A 17,250-nucleotide genomic window follows, 5' to 3' on the forward strand; every position below is an offset into this window, starting at 1 on the left:
TGCTCCAAGTGGTTAAGGCTCCACACTTCTAATGCAGGTCACAGGTTCAGATTCCTGGTGAGGAATCAGTTCAGCCAAAAAGTTAAAAAAAAAAAAAGAAAGAAATTAAAAAGTGTAGCTTCTATTTTGTCCTTTCTATTTTTCTTCCCTCAATAGGTAACCTATGATTTATAATTTCATTTTTGAAAAATATAAGCCAGTACAACACGAAAGAGTTGGACTAAGGTAACTAAGCTGGATCTACACACTCAATAAAGGCAGGGGAAGAAAGGAGTATTAATGAAATTCCCCACCCCACCTCAGACACTTTGCATGTGACATTGTCAGTTCAATTGCTTCTTTAGGGAATTACTTTTGAACTTTCCAAATATTCCGTGATATGCCTCCCTCGCTCGCTACAATTTATCACCTTTGCAATTAATAATTACATTACTGGCTGTTTACGTCTACTTCCCTGGAGAAGGAAATGGCAATCCACTCCAGTACTATTGCTTGGAAAATCCCATGGACAGAGGAGCCTGGTAGGCTACAGTCCATGGGGTCGCAAAGAGTCGGACACGACTGAGCAACTTCACTTCACTTCACTCCTTACGCTGAGATCCGTGAGGGCAGCACTATTTGCCATAATAAACATTGTGTCCACAGGGCCTAGCACAGTGCCTGGCTCATAATAGACCCTCTTGCTGATGTTTATTACATCTAATCAATTAATTTGTTGTATATATGAATGAAAATGAATGATGAATAAATGATGGCTTTAGGCTCTTCCACGGCCCCCTAACCTCTCTAGGTTTCTGTTTCTTCTCTATGAAATGTGATCAGATGTTTCATCCCGCCGCCAGAACTGATGAGACGCTTAAGGGAGGTGAGGAACACAAATCCCTCTGCTGGTGTCACGTTGAATTCTGTAACGGTTTAATTTATTAACTGGTCGTCTGCAGGTGGCGCCACCGGCCCCGCTCGTGCCCCTAGTCGAGATAGGGCGGGGTCGGGGATGTGGGGGCGGGACCGAGGTTAGGGCGGAGCCAGGACGCGGTAGGGGCGGAGTCAGCAGCTGCGGCGCCGCCGGGCCTGTGCGGCCCAAAACGTCCCCGACGCCTCTGGCCCCGCCTTCCAGGGTGGGACATTCACGACGATTGGCCAGTGTAGGCGAGAGGTGGTCGCCATTGGCCCGTGACACCGTCGGCTCGGCGGGCGGTGTCCGGACGCAGGTACCGGCCAGAGCGGAGCTAGCAGCGCTGACGGGACCGGCCGGGCCGGGACCAGGGCCGGGGCGAGCGGAGGGGCCTGCGCGGCCGCCCGGCCCGGCCGCGGATCAGGTGGGCACGGGCGGGAGGATGGGGTGGAGGGGTGCCGTTCTGCGGCATGGCCCAGAGTTCGAGGCCCGAGCCCGGCCCCCTGAAGGACGGCCAGGCTCGGACCGTCGGCCTCAGCCTTCCCAGTGACTAGGTGGTCTCAGTTTCCGTCTTTGTAGAAGGCAGGAGGTCTCCGGGGGGCTGGCGCGCAGTAGGTGCCTCTCTGAGCCTCAGTTTCCCCATCTGTGAAACTAGGTCATCCCAGGACCAACCTAACGGGGCTGTTGTGAAGATTTAGGAGGTGCAAATGAAGAAAGCGCCCTGCGTATAGTAGGCTGTCAATAAGTGACCAGTCACCTTCCCCAACCTCCTCCTCAGAGGGGCTCTGCCAGGAAAATAGTCAAGATGATGACCCAGGCATTTGCTTAGCAGAGAGCCTGGCTGTTAGTGGGTGCTCAAAACAGGACAGCCAGAATTTATAGGTTTAGTCCATTTAATCCTTTAGTGACAATATCAAGTGGAAGTACTAGAAATGTTCCCTGCTGTGTTGCTGTTGTTTAGTGGCCAAGTCGTGTCTGACTCTTTTGCGACCCCGTGGAGTGTAGCCCACCAGGTTCCTCTGTCCATGGGATTTCCCAGGCAAGAATACTGGAGTGGGCTGCCATTTCCTTCTCCAGGGGATCTGCCTGACCTAGGAATCGACCCCACATCTCCTGCATTGGCAGGTGGATTCTTTACCACTGAGCCACCAGGGAAGCCCCTTCTCTGCTATACAGCTGAGGAAGTCAAGGCTCAGAGAGGGCCAGCCTTTCAACCAGGGCTACATAGTGAGTAAAGATCAGAGCTGGGATTAGAGTCTGGCCTCCAGTGCAGGGCTATGCAAGTGCTGAAAGGGCACACAGGAGCTTGTTTTTGCTAAGTGAAGAGAAATGAATGCATTTCACAGGCTACACATTTATCCTAAAAAAATAATAACTGTGCGCATTTGTTGAGTGCTTACTGTGTGCCAGGCACTGACTGTGCCTTATATCATCAGACCCTCCCAACAGCTGTCTGTAAGCTGAGAACAATAATTATCATAACAGCTAAAATTTATCAACTTATTCATGCTTATGCATATATGAGCTGGGTCTCATTGCAACCCAGCATTAAACAAAAGAGAAAACTGAGGCCCAGGGAGTGAAGCAACTCAACTGAGATGACACTGTGGGGGAATTAGGGCCATCTGACTCTTCTTCCTTCAGCTTCCTGCCCTCAGAAAAAAGAAGCTGTTCAAAAGGTTGTGGTGCCCCCGTGCCACCCCAGACAAGCCTAGCCAAGGACGAGCTTCGCTGGAGGAATTGAGCCTAGGGGCTTCTTCTTATGAAGCCCTTCAGCAGACACAGTCCACTAGCTTCATCAACTTATTTAACAAAAGAGGAGAATGAGGCCCAGAGAAGCCAAGTGACTTGTCCCAGGATACACAGCATCAGCACCAGAGTCAGGACTTAAAAGAACCCAGATCTCTTGGGTCCCAGACCCACTCACTGGACTAAGTTCAAATCCTACACTGTCCCAACTTAGCTGTGTGATCTTGGGCAAGTAACTGCCCCTCTCTGAGCCTCCTCACCTGTCAAATGGGGGTAGTTATTGGACTTCCATCATAGGTTTGTTGTGAAAATTGAGTGAAATCCATCTCCCGGGCACTGGGCCAAGTTTGCTGGAGGCGTTGGCTTAGTCACGCCTCCCAGCAGCCCCAGTGCTGAGTCCAGCTTGCAGCCACCCTACCCTTGCATCCAGGCTCGAAACTGGCCTCTCCTGAGCCCAAGCCTCTGTGCTTTGCACAGATCTCCAGCCTCTGAAGATTTCTGGTTCCCATCTTGGGTGCTGGCAGACCAGGTCTGGGGATCAAGGGACTTGCCTCTCCCACCTTGCTCTTACACAGAAGAGGGGCTGAGGAATTAATGCAGCAACAGTGTACCAGACATTGAATCAGGCGCTGGAGATGACCAATGGTGGAAGACACATGTCGTTTAACCAGCAGATGAAGAAATAAGAACATTAATGGGACCTCCCTGGTGGTCCAGTGGTTGGGACTCTGTGTTCTCATTGCTGAGGGCCTAGGTTCAATCCCTGGTCAAGGCACTAAGATCCTACAAGCCTCACCATGTGGCCAAAATAAGAAAAAGAAATAAGAACATTTCAGAGAGGGACACGTCTGTGAGGGCAATAATGTGAACATGAGTAGTACTTCGACCAGAATGATCAGGGAAGGCCTTGCAGGGGAGGTGACCTTTCAAGGAACATTTATAACAACTACTGGAGTTCAATAAACTCAGCACAGTGCCTGGCTTGCAGGAGGTACCTTTTCTTTTTAAAAATTTTTATTGTTTCTTAACACCATTTTGTACTGGGGTATAGCCAGTTAACAACATTGTGATAGTTTCAGGTAAACAGCAAAGGGACTCAGCCATACATACACATGTATCCATTCTCCCCTCAAACCCCCCTCCCATCCAGGTTGGCACGTAACACTGAGCAGAGTTCTATGTGCTATATAATAGGCCTTTGTTGGTTATCCATTTTAAATATAGCACTAAGGTTAGGTATGTTTTAAATATATATATATATATATTTATATATTAGGCTTGCCCGGTGGCTCAGATGGTAGAGAATCCGCCTGCAATGCAGGAGACCTGGATTTAATCTCTGGGTAGGGAGGATCCTCTGGAAAGGGAATGGCGACCCACTCTAGTTTTCTTGCCTGGAGAATTCTATGGACAGAGGAACCTGGGAGGCTACTGTCCATACTGTCGTTGAGCTGGGTCTTAGTTGCAGCATGTAGGATCTCTAGTCAAAGCTTGTGGGATCTAGTTCCCTGACTAGGGATCCAACCTGGTCCCCCAGCATTGGGAGCACAGAGTCTTAGCCACTAGACCACCGGGGAAGTCCCAGCAGTTACTTAATTTACAGTAGCCACTAATTTTTTTTTTCCCAAACTTTTTATTTTGTACTAGCATATAGCCCATTAACAGTGTTGTGGTAGTTTCAGGTGAACAGGGAAGGGACTCAGCCATACATATACATGTATCGATTCCAACCGACCCCCCCCCCCATCCCAGAACCAGCCAATAAGGCTTGTGTGTTTCCATCTGAGAATTACATGAAAGTAACAGAGTTTCTCTCATTTGAGCAGGCATATAACATTATAACATTGATCAGAGTTCCCTGTGCTCTACAAAATGTCCTTGTCGGTTAACCATTTTAAATATAGCAGTATGTACATGACCTTCCCAATGTCCCTAACTATCCCTTCCCCTGGCAACCATGAGTTTATTTTGCAGTAGCTGCTAGCATCATGTGGTTGATTTGCAAGCCTTGCATGAGCAGATTTTACCAGTGTTGATTTGGTTCTGTCATTGCTTTTCCCCTGACAATAAAAGAAATGGTAGAACTTAATGCATAGGAGCTGTGATGTGTCTTGGGACGCCCAATTACTTGCAGAAACGTGAAGGCCAGTCCTTGGAGGGGCAAGAGGCATGGAGTCCCCTCTGCAGCCTTTCCCTTGGGTAGCGCAGCAGCTTCCCTGCTGGCCTCCCTTGGGAGGGACAGCAGTGTGCACGACTTAGCAGCCTGGCCACTGTCCTGTGGGTGTTATCTCGGTCATGCAGCCTTCCTCCCAGGCTCCTCCTGCCTCTGGACTGACACTTGCTTATCTGGCTGACTGTGTGGCCCCACTTAGGAGGCTCAGAAGGGCCTATTGGGCCCAGAGCACTTCTGGCTGAGCTGTTCAGAGCTTGTTGATCAGGCAGGAGACTGTCCTGGTGCAAAAAGTTAGCCAGTTACTTGCACTGCTTCCCTCTGCCCCTCTTTGGATCTCAGAGTTTGACTAGCAAGGGTGGATAAAAACCACTTGTGTGTGTGTGTGGGGGGGGGGTACCTCGGTGAGTGTTTCTGGGGTCTCTGGACCACAGTTCCTGGGGGCAGATGGTGGAGGGTGAGATAAGTTTGGGACGGAGATCCTAAGCTCTAGGGCACCTGTATTGGCTTCCAGAGGCCTCAGTCCCTTTCATGAAATTCTCACAGGGAAACACACAAGTCTTGCTGGTTGGTTCTGGGATGGAAGAGGAGCTTGCCAAGGGTTCCTGCTGACAGGTCAGACCCTAGGGTGGAGACGTAGGGGGATGGAATCCTGCTGAAGTCAGTCCCCACCCTCCTCACCAAAGCAGACTTCAGATTGCTGCCTGAGGCTCTGGCTGTCTCCCATGGCCTCTCCTTGGGGACAGAGGCACCACTTTAAGTGGTTGCTCTTCTGGGTGGGGACAGACACTACCCCATTCTGGACTACCACTTCCTTGATAGCCTGAATTATCAAGAAACTCAGAGCCCACAAGAAGCCATGAACCAGCAGGGTCAAAATGACTCACCATCCTGGTCATTTGGGCCAAGTTTGTAGCTCAGTTCTGGCCCACTCCATGGCAGGCTTATCCTCTCTGAGTCCAACCCTGGGAATCCAGTCCATGGCGAACAGTTTCTCCATGATTTTGGCAGGGATGGTTCTGGCCCTAGAGAGCACCGTGCACTGGGCCTACCACACAGAAGGTATTCAGTCACTATTAGCTACTGCTTCAGGCTGGAAAGGTGATGTCCTGTATGCTTTGTGGGCCAGACCAGGATGACCTTTCTTAGGAGAGTCAGAGAGAATATAGCCAGGCCCCTGAGATGTGCCAGGCCTGGCCTGAGTTGCGTGTGTGACCTGACTGAATCCTCATAGCCCCCCTTCAAAGGCCCATCTTAGAGACTGTTCAGCCGCAAATCAGAGAGCTGGCTCTGGGCTGTGTGTGGCTTGCTAACCTTGCTCTTGATCCTCCTGCTGGCCTCTCCCCAGGCTCCTGGGACCATGGGCCTTGGGCCCTGAGGACACAGGGCTCCCTGTGGCCATGACGACGGGTGACTGTTGTCACCTCCCCGGCTCCCTGTGTGACTGCTCTGATAGCCCTGCCTTCTCCAAGGTCGTGGAGGCCACAGGCCTCGGGCCACCCCAGTATGTGGCCCAGGTGACTTCAAGGGATGGCCGGCTCCTCTCGACCGTCATCCGGGCCTTGGACACACCGAGGTGAGTGGTGACCGAGCAGGGACTGATGCTTTCACTTGCTTCACTCTCCAGCCAAAACAGTTTACTCCCAGCCCCATCCGCAGTCAGAAATCCAACCACCTGGGACATCCCTGGCAGTCCAATGGTTAAGACTCAACGCTTTCACCACAGGGGTCGTGGGTTCCATCCCTGGTTGGGGAACTAAAATCCTGCATGCCGAGTGGTACAGCCAAAAAAAATAAAAGAAAAATTCACCACCTAGAGGGGCCAGGTAAGCAAATAAATCAGCGAAAGGGGCCCAGTGAGTAATCACCACATGGAAACTGGGTAGACAGGTCAGATTCTTCAGGAAAAGCTGAAACTCCAGATTACTGGGTGAAATTCGGAGAGCTGATGTTGCTGAGTAGTTCACATCTTGGGGAGGCTGCACAAGGAAGTAGCTGGTAGTGCTGGTTGTGGCCTCAAGGTACCTGGGCTTGGGGCCCACGTGGGAGCCTCTCTCCGTGTAGAACTGGGAAAAGTTGCTGCTCCCCTGTATCTCTAAACTGGGGCACCTTCTCACTGGGTGGTTCTGAAAGTGCATGGCCATGGTCCCCATATATTGCTCACAAGGGGCTTTGCCCCCTCACAATGCTTCCCTGGTGGCTCAGTGGTAAAGAATCAGGAGCCACAGCTTCGATCTCTGGGTTTGGAAGATCCCCTGGAGGAGAAAATGGCACCCCACTCCAGTATTCTTGCCTGAAAAATCCCACGGACAGAGGAGCCTGGCGGGCTACAGTCCATGAGGTCTGACACAACTGAAGCGACTGAGCATGCAAAGATTTCGATTAATGTATTTAAACCTCGGTGCCAATCTTCCAGACACATGTGTGAGCTGAATCTGCTTGGTTCACCAACTTGTCATCAAGGGAAAGAGATTTAAGGAAACCCCATGTGTGCATGCTGAGTAGCTTTAGTCATGTCTGACTCTCTGCAACTCCGTGGACTCTAGCCCGCCAGGCTCCTCTGTCCATGGGTTTCTCTAGGCAAGAATACTGAAGTGGGTTGGCGTGCCCTCCTCCAAGGATTCTTCCCAACCCAGGGATGGAACCCTGGTCTCTTACGTCTCCTGCATCAGCAGGCGGGTTCTTTACCACTAGCACCACCTGGGAAGCTCAAAGAAACCCCACACCAATTTAAATCTGCCTTAACTCATTAAGATTTAAACTAGCCACCAGTTTTTCAAGTCTAGTATATTACTGTGATGTTTCCTTCAGATCATCAAATTTGTACAATTTACCTTTTTGGCCACTTGGGAGTGTACTGTTCAGTGGCTTTAAGTACATTGATGGTGTTGTGTAACCATCACTATCATTCAGCCCCACACCTGTTTTTTTTTTTTTTTTTTTTAACATTTGTTTATTTGGCCTTGTCAGGTCTTCGCTGCAGCACTTGGGATCTTCACTGTGGGTCACAGACTCTCTAGTTGTAGCGTGCGGGCTCCGGAGCACACGGGCTCAGTAGTTGCGGCACACTGGCTGAGTTGCCCTGAAGCATGTGAAATGTTAGTTTCCTGACCAGGAATCGAACCCATGTACTCTGCATTGCAAGGCAGATTCTTAACCACTGGACCACCAGGGAAGTCCCTCCCATAACTCTTTTTTTTTTTTTTTTTATGCTGTGAATTATAATTGTATTAGCGTTACTTTGTGACTTACTGCTGTGTTTTCATTGTGCTCAGTTTTATTTATTTATTTATTTTTCTTCTTTTTTAATTTTTAGTTTTTTTGTTTTTTAAATTTTAAAATCTTTAATTCTTACATGCATAAAAATATGGAACGCTTCACGAATTTGCGTGTCATCCTTGCGCAGGGGCCATGCTAATCTTCTCCGTATCATTCCAATTTTAGTATATGTGCTGCCGAAGCGAGCACCCCATAACTCTTTTGATCTTGCACTTTGTCTTCACTAAACACTCACTCCCCCTCCCCCTTCCTCAGCCTGGGGACCCCACGCCATTCCTACTTTCTGTCTCTGGATCTGACTCCCCTAGAAAACTCGTAGAGGTGGACTTCGCCAGTCTTTGTCCTTTTGTGACCAGCTTCTTTCACTGAGTGTCTCGCCCTCAAGGTTCATCCATATGGGTAGCAGGTGTCAGAATTAATTCCTAAACTTTTCATTCAGACATACAAACAAGCAGATGCAAGCCTTGCCGTGTTGTGGAGGGAGCCCAGTGCTGGGCCCCCTACAGGTTTTTGCCTTGCCTGAGCCCAGGTGAGACTGGAGGGCTCCTTCTGGGCTTCCTCTGGGGTTTCTCTGTATGCATCTCCATCAGACCCCTTGAGTCAGGAAGGTGTCTGTGCTGTGTGACCCAGCCTGGGAGTGAGGGGACCCTTGGCAGGCCTAAGGGGTTCCGAGCCAGAGCTGCCAGCAGGGGGCGTGGGGAGGACTTCTCCCTCCATGGGGTTCCCATGGGGCACCTCGCCTCACCCTCCCTTTTGACACCTGGGGAAACCGAGGCCTGGAGAGAACTGAATACCTGCCAGTGTCACTGGGCATGGCTTCCGTTTCCTTTCTTGTTCACATCTCTCTTACGTGGAGCCTGCACTGGGCAGCCCGACGGGGGCCTGTGGATGTCTCACCCACTCTCCCGTCCCATTTTCTCCTCTCCTGTTTCCTCTGCATGATTTTCCTGCCAGAATTTCAAACAGTAGAGCCCACTTCTCTTGCCCTACTTCTGGGGGCAGGCAACCTAGTGGTTCTGGGTTCATAGGCCTTAGAGCGATTTCCTGGGTTCAAATCCAGTGTGACTTGGCACAACCAAGTAAACCTCTCAATACCTCAGTTTCCACATCTGTGAAATGGGGGCAATAACAGCACCTTCCGCCCAGGCTCCCTGTGAGAACGAGACAGATTAACCCCGATGTTGCCCTTTGAACGGTGCGTGGGACCTGATCAGCGCTCCATCATAGTCAGTGTATGCTTTGTTTACCCATATTTCATTTTCTCTGAACTTGAACCTCCTAAGTAGGGTTCCCTGGGACAAACCCCCCAAACCAACCCAACGTGACTCTTCCTCCTGGTCCTCATTACTTCCACTTTCTGGCCTGGCTCCTGGAGTAGGAATGTCTTTCCTGTTCACTCAGTGTGTGTCGGGAACATGGGATCAGGGTGTGGGTGCACAGGGGAGCTGGGCAGGCCCTTTTGATGTCGGAGGAGAAAGCATCATAGGACCAAGGGCCAAAAGCAGACCTGAGGGGTCAGCTCTCAGCTCCTGGGTTTCAAAGCAGCTGGGCCCCACCCCCACAGCAGAGACACAAAGGAGAGAAAGTTTCCTAGGGGAAACTGGCAGTTTTATCTGGAAAACAACTCTCCTGCTCCACCTTCTTCATGTGTTCCTGCAATCCACTTTCTGGGCAGAAATGTCTGAAAAACAATGACTCATGTGCTGGACAGCCTCTGGGCACACCAAGGCCACGCGCCCCTGGTCTCTTGAACTGCCCCAGAAAGGACCCAGAATCCCCTGAGACCAGGCTGGGGCAGAGACTTCCCTGAAACGGGAAATGGCTTCCTGTAGTTGCCTTTTTATGTCTGTTTTCCCAGCCTCACTAGAGTGGAGGAGCCCAGGAGCTCTTCTCCTGGGATGCACAGGTTTCCCAGGTGGCATGGCCTTCAGGTGTGGCTGAATCTGGGGCTTCTGATGATGTTCTTGAGAATCTGCCTCTCCCTACCTTTTGGCTCTGCGATCCCCTGTTTTAGCATCATTTGCAGACTCCAGGTGGAGACCGAGCTGCTGCCAGCAGCTCCAGACTTATATCAGCCATGCTGCCTGTAGTTCTGGAGTTGAGAAGAAAAAAAAGAAGAGTTTCGGAAATCAATTCCAGTGGCTCTGCATCACACGTGCCCTTCCCTGAGTCAGCCTCTGTGACCAGAGATGTGTGGTGTTTTGGTTGGTCAGGCCTGGGGTCATCAGGGGTGTCCTCTTGAGATTGGGGCAGTTGTCCAGCACAGTCAGGTGTGGTACAGAAGGAAGAGCAGACACTGGGCAGGCAGGTACAAGTGATGCCCACCCTGGGCCTAAAACGATGCTGCAGGAACCCTAGGGAGGGAGCACATCACTTCACCTATGGGAGTCTGGGAAGGCTTTCCAAGAGAAAAGGACATTTGGAGCTGGGCATTGAGGGATGAATAGGGGTTTGCCAAATAGCAGTATATAGGGGCAGTGCTGAGCGTGCAATCCAGGGCAGAGTGAAGCAGAAGCAGGCAGGAGGCTCAACCATTACTCATGTGTCCCATCTCTGTGTCTAGTGATGGTCCCTTCTGCCGGATCTGCCATGAGGGGGCAAATGGGGAGAGCCTGCTGTCTCCATGTGGGTGCACTGGCACGCTGGGCGCTGTGCACAAGAGCTGTCTGGAGAGGTGGCTTTCCTCGTCCAACACCAGCTACTGCGAGCTGTGCCATACAGAGTTTGCAGTGGAGAAGCGGTCCCGATCTCTCACAGAGGTACGCTTGGGAGCCAGAGGCCGGAGTTGGGAGAAGGGAGGAAGGCAGACATGGGGCTGAAGGAGGAAATGGCCTTGGAGGATCCTAGTGGGCTGGGGAAGCGGCTTCTCTAGAGGGAGGATCCTCTCTTCTCTCCCCGGGGCCACTTCTGCTGATGGGGGTGGGAACTGGGCCTGAGGTTCCAGATCTGACAGGTCCTGTGCCCCTTCCCTGCTTTGGTCACTTCAGGTGACCCTAGAGCTGAGACCTGAGGAATGAGGAGCCCCAACCTGGGGGACAGTCCTGGCAGGGGGCACAGCAGGTACAAAGGCCCTGAGGCCTCCTTTGAGGAGGAGCTTGGTGTCCTTGGCCAAGCCCACGTGGTTGGAGAGAAGGGAGTTAAAGGAGGAGGACAGTGGCCCTGAAGGAGGGGTGGTGACCTGGCTGGGGGACTTTGTGGGCCAATCCCGAGAGCTCAGCTTGAGTGCAGTGGGTCAGGGTCGAGACAGGGTATTTCTAAGTGTGGTGGGAGCCACATGGCTTCCCAGAGCATTTGCTGCTCACCAGGGTGCCCTCCAGACTCCTCCCTGCCCAGCCTGGCTTGGCATGGGGCATCTGAGAACTACAAGGGGTGATATCACTGGGCTGAGGTGGGGGCTCCTGGAAGAGCCCCTGGCCCGCCTAGGACCTACTCTTAAGAGAACAGTGGGAGAGCAAGCCGGCCTGTGCACACAGCTCACCCTCTCCCCACTGCCCGTCGTGTGGAGCACATGCTTCCACCCCAGGGCCTTTGCACATGCTGTTTCTGCAGCCTGGAGCACGTCTCCCCCATTCCTCACGAGGTTCGTTCTGCTTGATTGAGTTTCTGCAGCCTTACCTCTTCAGCATAGCAGTCCCCACCTTGATCATTCAGTCATTTCATCTCTCCTCCAACCAGCAGGGGAGCTGCAGGCAGGGATTCCTACCACCGGTCATCTGTGGCAGGCAGTGTAGCATAGCAGCCAAGGACACACAGACCCTGAGGCAAGACTTCCTGGGCTCCAGTTCTGGCTTTGTAGACCACTAGCCATGTGAGTTTGCACAAAGGAGTCAGCCCCTCTATGCCCTCCATTTCCCCCATCTGTAAAATAGGCATGGGACTTCCGTGGCAGTCCAGTGGTTAAACTCCGCACTTCAACTAGGGCCTCCCAGGTGGCTCAGTGGGGAAAAAATAAAATAAAATCTGCCTGCCAGTGCAGGAGATGCAAGAGATGCAGGTTCGATCCCTGGGTCGGGAAAATTCCCTGTAGGAGGACACAGCAACCTGCTCCAGTATTCTTGCCTGGTGAATCCCATGGACAGAGGAACCTGGTGGGCTACAGTCCATGGGATCACAGAGAGTCAGACACGACTGAGCTTCCATTGCAGGAGGTGCAGGTTCTATCTCTGGTCGGGGAACTAAGATCCTGCAAGCCTCGTGATGTGGCAACAAAACAAAACAAAACCAGGGGCAGAAATGCCCTGCACCTACCCAGGCCTGTCCTGTCATCATCTCAGTAAGTATCTGAAAGAAAGAAAGGATTGCAGGAGGCAAGGCAGGAGTAGGGTCCTGCAGGAACAGTGATGAAGATGGGTGTCTGCAGAGAGTGCCCTGATGCCCCATCCCCTGGCATAGGCTCGTAGCAGGGCGGTGTGTGGTGGTCCCTCTCACCGGCTTCCCCTCCCTCCTTCCCCGCAGTGGCTGAAGGACCCTGGGCCTCGGACAGAGAAGCGGACGCTGTGCTGTGACGTGGTGTGCTTCCTGTTCATCACGCCACTGGCCGCTATCTCAGGCTGGCTGTGCCTGCGAGGCGCCCAGGACCACCTCCGGCTCCACAGCCATCTGGAGGCCTTGGGACTGATCGCCCTCACCATCGCCCTGTTCACCATCTATGTCCTCTGGACACTGGTGAGTGGCTTCCAGCCAGACAGCAGGCATCTGGGAGCAGACAGGTCAGGGGCTTGGGCAGTAACTTGGATGGAGCTGGGGTGGAGGATGGGGCGGCACTCTGCCTGCCTGGGCTTGTGGCTGGCACGTGGGGTGGAAGCAACTCCCAGCATCTCATGGAGCTCCAGATTCCAGGCCGGTTTGAGGTCCCAGGAGCCAAGCGTGAGGCTTCTGCCCAAGGAATGCAAGATCATGGGATCACTTCAGCTGAGTGCAGGCCCCGCTAGCCACGAGTCCCATTAAGACCTGGTTGTCTGGGTTTTGGGGGCAAGGGGAAGGGAGAGAGGCTGAGAGCCACTGGAAAGACTGTGGAAGAAAAGGCAGGAGAATGAGAGAGACAGAGAGGACGATCAAGAGACTGAGTGAGACTTCCCTGGCAGTCCAATGGTTAAGGCTGCCAGTGCAGGGGACTTGGTTTGATCCCTGGTCAGGGAGCTAAGGTCCCACAGGCCATGTGGTGCAGCCAAAAAATAAAAAACAGAGACTGAGAGAAAAGGTGACTGGGGTTGGGAGAGAGTGAGTGTGGTGAGGATGTTGTCCCCGGGTTCTGGCAGGCATGAGAAGGGGGGAAGGTCCCACAGATAGAACCACAGCTATGGGGGTGCCCCCTCCTCAAGAATTATTTGCAGTGCACCCACCAAGCAGATTTCTTAATACAAGTAGGATGCATCATAGGTCCTGCTTTGCAGTCTGCTTGTTTTCACTTTGCTAATGTCCTTAAAAAAAAAAGAGGCAGTCACCCAACAGTCCTTCATTGTGTGGGTGTGCTATATTTATTTAACTAATCTCTTTTGATGGACATAGGGATTATTCCAATTTTTTTTCCTTCTCCTTTATTTGCTGTTATAAACAGTGCTTTGGGTGCCACCCGTGCAAATGTTTCTTGGAACTTCCTTGGTCAAAGAGTAGGAACCACTGACATTTACTGGGAAAAAAAAATTTTTTTAACAGATTTGATTCACTAGAGCAGTTCAAGTGGAGAAGGCAATGGCACCCTACTCTAGTACTCTTGCCTGGAAAATCCCATGGATGGAGGAGCCTGGTGGGCTACAGTCCATGGGGTCGCACAGAGTCGGACACTTCTGAGTGACTTCACTTTCACTTTTCACTTTATGTACTGGAGAAGGAAATGGCAACCCACTCCAGTGTTATTGCCTGGAGAATCCCAGGGATGGGGGAGCCTGGTGGGCTGCCGCCTGTGGGGTTGCACAGAGTCGGACACGACTGAAGCGACTTAGCAGTAGCAGCAGCAGCAGCAGCAGTTCAAGGTTTAACAGCAAAATGGAGCAGAAAGTACAGAGTTCTCCAAAATCCTCCCCAACACCTGCCCAGCCTCCGCCACGGTCAACATGGTACCAGAGCGGCAAGTTCATCAGTCGATGAACCAACACTAACGCATCATCACCCAAGGCCACAGTTTACATTACGGGTTCAGTCTTGGTGTGGAACAATTTGTGGGTTTAGACCACTGTATAAGACATGTATCTCCCACTATGGTATCGTACAGAGTGTTTTCTCCGCCCTAAAAATGCTGTGCTCTGTTTATTCATCCCTCCTTCCGCTCTGATCCCCGGAAAACCGCTGATCCATGTTACTGTCTCCATAGTTTTGCCTTTCCTTAAAAATGTCATAGAGATGGAATCTCGCACTAAGTGGTCTTTTTAGTGAAAGTGCTGAGTCCTAACTGGCCACTGGACCACCGGGGAATTCCCTGTAGCCTCTTCAGATTGGCTTCTTTCATTCAGCCCTATGCATTTAAGATTCCTCCATGTCTTTTTACAGCTTGATAGCTCATTTCTTTTTAGAGCTGACTAATATTCTAATGGGCTTCCCAGGTGGTGCTTAGTGGTAAAGAATCCACCTGCAAATGCAGGAGACTCAAGAGACACAGGTTCGATCCCTGAGTCGGAACAATCCCCTGGAGGAGAGCACGACAACCCACTCCAGTATTATTGCCTGGAGAATCCCATGGACAGTGGAGCCTGGCAGGCTACCATCCATAGGGTCGCAGAGTCAGACATGGCTGAAGCGGCTTAGCATGCACACACGCAAGAGGCTGTATCATTTCACTGTCACCTTCTGAAAAACAGAAAGGGACCACCCCCTCCACCCCCCACCCCACACACAGACCCTTGGCAGGGCCCTCAGTGCTGCTGGGGAGGGTCCCTGGGGCGAGTGAGTGGGTGTGTGTGCTCTGTCCATATGAGAACTGCTTTGATGCTGCTGCTGCCTCTGGAAGCAGGGGCCTGGTGCTGATCTGGGTCAGGGCAGAGGCCCCAGGGGCACTAGTTTTCCAGCCACTGGCCCTCCCGCTCATGTCCACCCTGCCCTGCAGGTCTCATTCCGCTACCATTGCCAGCTGTACTCCGAGTGGAGAAGGACCAACCAGAAAGTGCGCCTGAAGATGCAGGCTGATGGCTCCGAGGGCAGCCAGCACTCCCCACTGGCGGCCGGACTCCTGAAGAAGGTGGCTGAGGAGACGCCCGTGTGAAGGCTGGGCCGGCCTTGCCGTCTGGGCTGGATGGAGGCAGCTGGTAATGCCCTGGTGTTCAGAAGGACAGAAACTGCCTGACCCTTCCTGCACGGCCGGAGCGCTTCTCAGGCCAAGAGACGCCGAGCGGAGGAGCCGATTCTGTGATTCCTGAGTGAAGCTGTTTTCAGATTGATTTTGCACACTCTCATATGCGAGGATGATGAACAGACAGATGTGGTCCCAAGCTCTGGATGGAGCAGGCACCCTGATCTCATTCTGAAGTCTCCCTGGTCCCTCCTGGACCACCAGTTGTGGCCAGAGGCAAGTCTTGAGTGCCCATCGGGCCGGGAGGCTCTGCAGGCTTCTTGCATTTTCCTGCACCTGGCAGGCTCGCTTTCCAGGCACCCTTGACTTTATAACGTTGCACCACATTTCAGAACACCCCCCTGCGAATGAATAAAAGAAGCCCCTTGCTGGACAAAGCGGACTTGTCAGTCACATTTCTGAGGCCTCAAAGGGAGGGGCCTGGGACCGAGGGGGGTCAGGGACTACCCAGAAGTAACAGTGGCAGCAGCAGATGCTCCCAACTGGTTTGAGGGATCCATTGTGAAATGCAGGGTTTTCCAGGGACAAGGAGGTAGCAGGGTTACGTATTAAATGATTTAAAATAAATATACATGAGAAGAATAGGTTTCACTTCCTGTGTATTTCCCATGAGTTAGATACCATGCTAGGCCCTTCACACTCACTAATGTAACATCCACACTTACGGAGGGTCACCCCGAATGTGGCCCAGTTCTAAACCTCAACAGACATCTGTCCTTTAACCCCCTCTACCATTATCAGCAGGAAGAATGGCTTTTAACCCCATTTTACAGACAGGAAGACTGAGGCCTAGAGCAAGGCAGCCTTTGTCTAAGGAAGTGGAATTCTTTAGAATTCCACTAACTCCAGGAAGTGGAATTGGGGGTTGACCCTGGGGTCTGCATGGCCCCATTGCTGGCCTCTGTGTTTCTCCTTGAGGAGGACCCAGGTAAAGAAGCTGAACATGGTCATGCTAACTTCAGCACCTGCTTCCTGAGCAAACTTCTGAGCTTTTTACACTTGAAAGTTCTTTGCGTCAGGCCACATTGAATACTCAGAGCATGCCGCTGAAAGTGGGTTCTGGTCGTGGGGAGGGGGGGTCCCGTATAAGTCCCATTTTGCAGATGGGCAAACTGAGGCTCAGAACCACCATAGGGTCCTTCACCTGAGGTTGCACATCCCCAGTGGGCCTAGGACAGCATCTGGCTGTTCTGTTGTTTTGGGCACAAATATTGGAAAAGACCCTGATGCTGGGAAAGATTGAGGACAGGGGAAGAGGGTAACAGAGGATGAGATGGTTGGCATCACTGACTCGATGGATTTGAGTTTGAGCAAACTCTGGGAGATAATGAAGGACAGGAAAGCCTGGCATGGTGCTGTTCATGGGGTCACAAAGAGTTGGACATGACTGTGACTGAGCACGCATGCCCTGTTTGGTATGTGGGTCACCTCTTCAAAAAGTAAAGTTCTCTCTGCCCCAGGGGAGGCCAGCTGGGATGCAGGGGTGGAGGCTTGGAAGCTGGCACCTGAGAGGCATGTAGGAGGAGCAGCATGGCAGATGGGTTACGCTTGGGGCCCTGTGGCTGAGGGGCAGAGGGCTGGGAGCGAGGCAGTTAGAAAGATGAGCATCACGTGGAGGCATCTGCAGAAACAGGCTCACCCTCAGGGATTAAGTCGTCATTTGGGGCCTTTCTTGCTTCTGTAGCGTCTCCCTCTACATAGGACTGGCACCCACCCCCTCCGGCCAGCTTTAGAGTGTAGTGCCCTTTGGATGATGTAAAGAGGCCCCGGGGTATGCTATTGTGAAGAGAGAAAGCTGTTTCCCTTGCATACCTCTTCCAATACTTTCCATGACATCAAATAGAAAATTGTAGTTTGGTGCTAGGCTGTCTTCAT

At 52.0% G+C, this 17,250-nt stretch overlaps 2 protein-coding genes and 1 non-coding gene across 8 annotated transcripts in view; 2 read left to right on the forward strand and 1 right to left on the reverse strand.

Moving 5' to 3' along the window:
• HNRNPM (heterogeneous nuclear ribonucleoprotein M) overlaps positions 1-17,250 on the forward strand; it is a 311,395-nt gene that overhangs the window by 250,257 nt on the left and 43,888 nt on the right. The window lies entirely within an intron of this gene.
• MARCHF2 (membrane associated ring-CH-type finger 2) lies at positions 1,017-15,752 on the forward strand. Of its 3 annotated transcripts, XM_069591275.1 has the most exons (6): positions 1,144-1,319; positions 5,361-5,429; positions 6,163-6,390; positions 10,657-10,852; positions 12,549-12,758; positions 15,133-15,752. In XM_069591275.1, the coding sequence occupies exons 3-6, from the start codon at positions 6,215-6,217 to the stop codon at positions 15,286-15,288; spliced, it is 738 nt and encodes a 245-aa protein (XP_069447376.1). In that variant the 5' UTR covers positions 1,144-1,319; positions 5,361-5,429; positions 6,163-6,214; the 3' UTR covers positions 15,289-15,752. The 3 variants fall into 3 exon arrangements, with proteins under 3 accessions (XP_069447375.1, XP_069447376.1, XP_069447377.1); XM_069591274.1 differs by lacking the exon at positions 5,361-5,429 and having other exon boundaries at positions 1,017-1,319; XM_069591276.1 differs by lacking the exon at positions 5,361-5,429 and having other exon boundaries at positions 1,191-1,267.
• Positions 8,176-8,282, reverse strand: LOC138441955 (U6 spliceosomal RNA). The gene has a single exon (XR_011257513.1). It is a non-coding gene; the product is annotated as a U6 spliceosomal RNA (small nuclear RNA).

This window comes from Ovis canadensis, chromosome 5 (assembly GCF_042477335.2).
Source record: "Ovis canadensis isolate MfBH-ARS-UI-01 breed Bighorn chromosome 5, ARS-UI_OviCan_v2, whole genome shotgun sequence".
Classification (NCBI taxonomy): Eukaryota; Metazoa; Chordata; class Mammalia; order Artiodactyla; family Bovidae; genus Ovis; species Ovis canadensis.

Coding starts and splice junctions, on each gene's coding strand:
- MARCHF2 (XM_069591274.1), top strand. CDS start 6,215: ATGACGACGGGTGACTGTTGTCACCTCCCCGGCTCCCTGTGTGACTGC. Junction 6,391..10,656: donor CGGGCCTTGGACACACCGAG/GTGAGTGGTGAC, acceptor CTCTGTGTCTAG/TGATGGTCCCTTCTGCCGGA. Junction 10,853..12,548: donor GGTCCCGATCTCTCACAGAG/GTACGCTTGGGA, acceptor CCTTCCCCGCAG/TGGCTGAAGGACCCTGGGCC.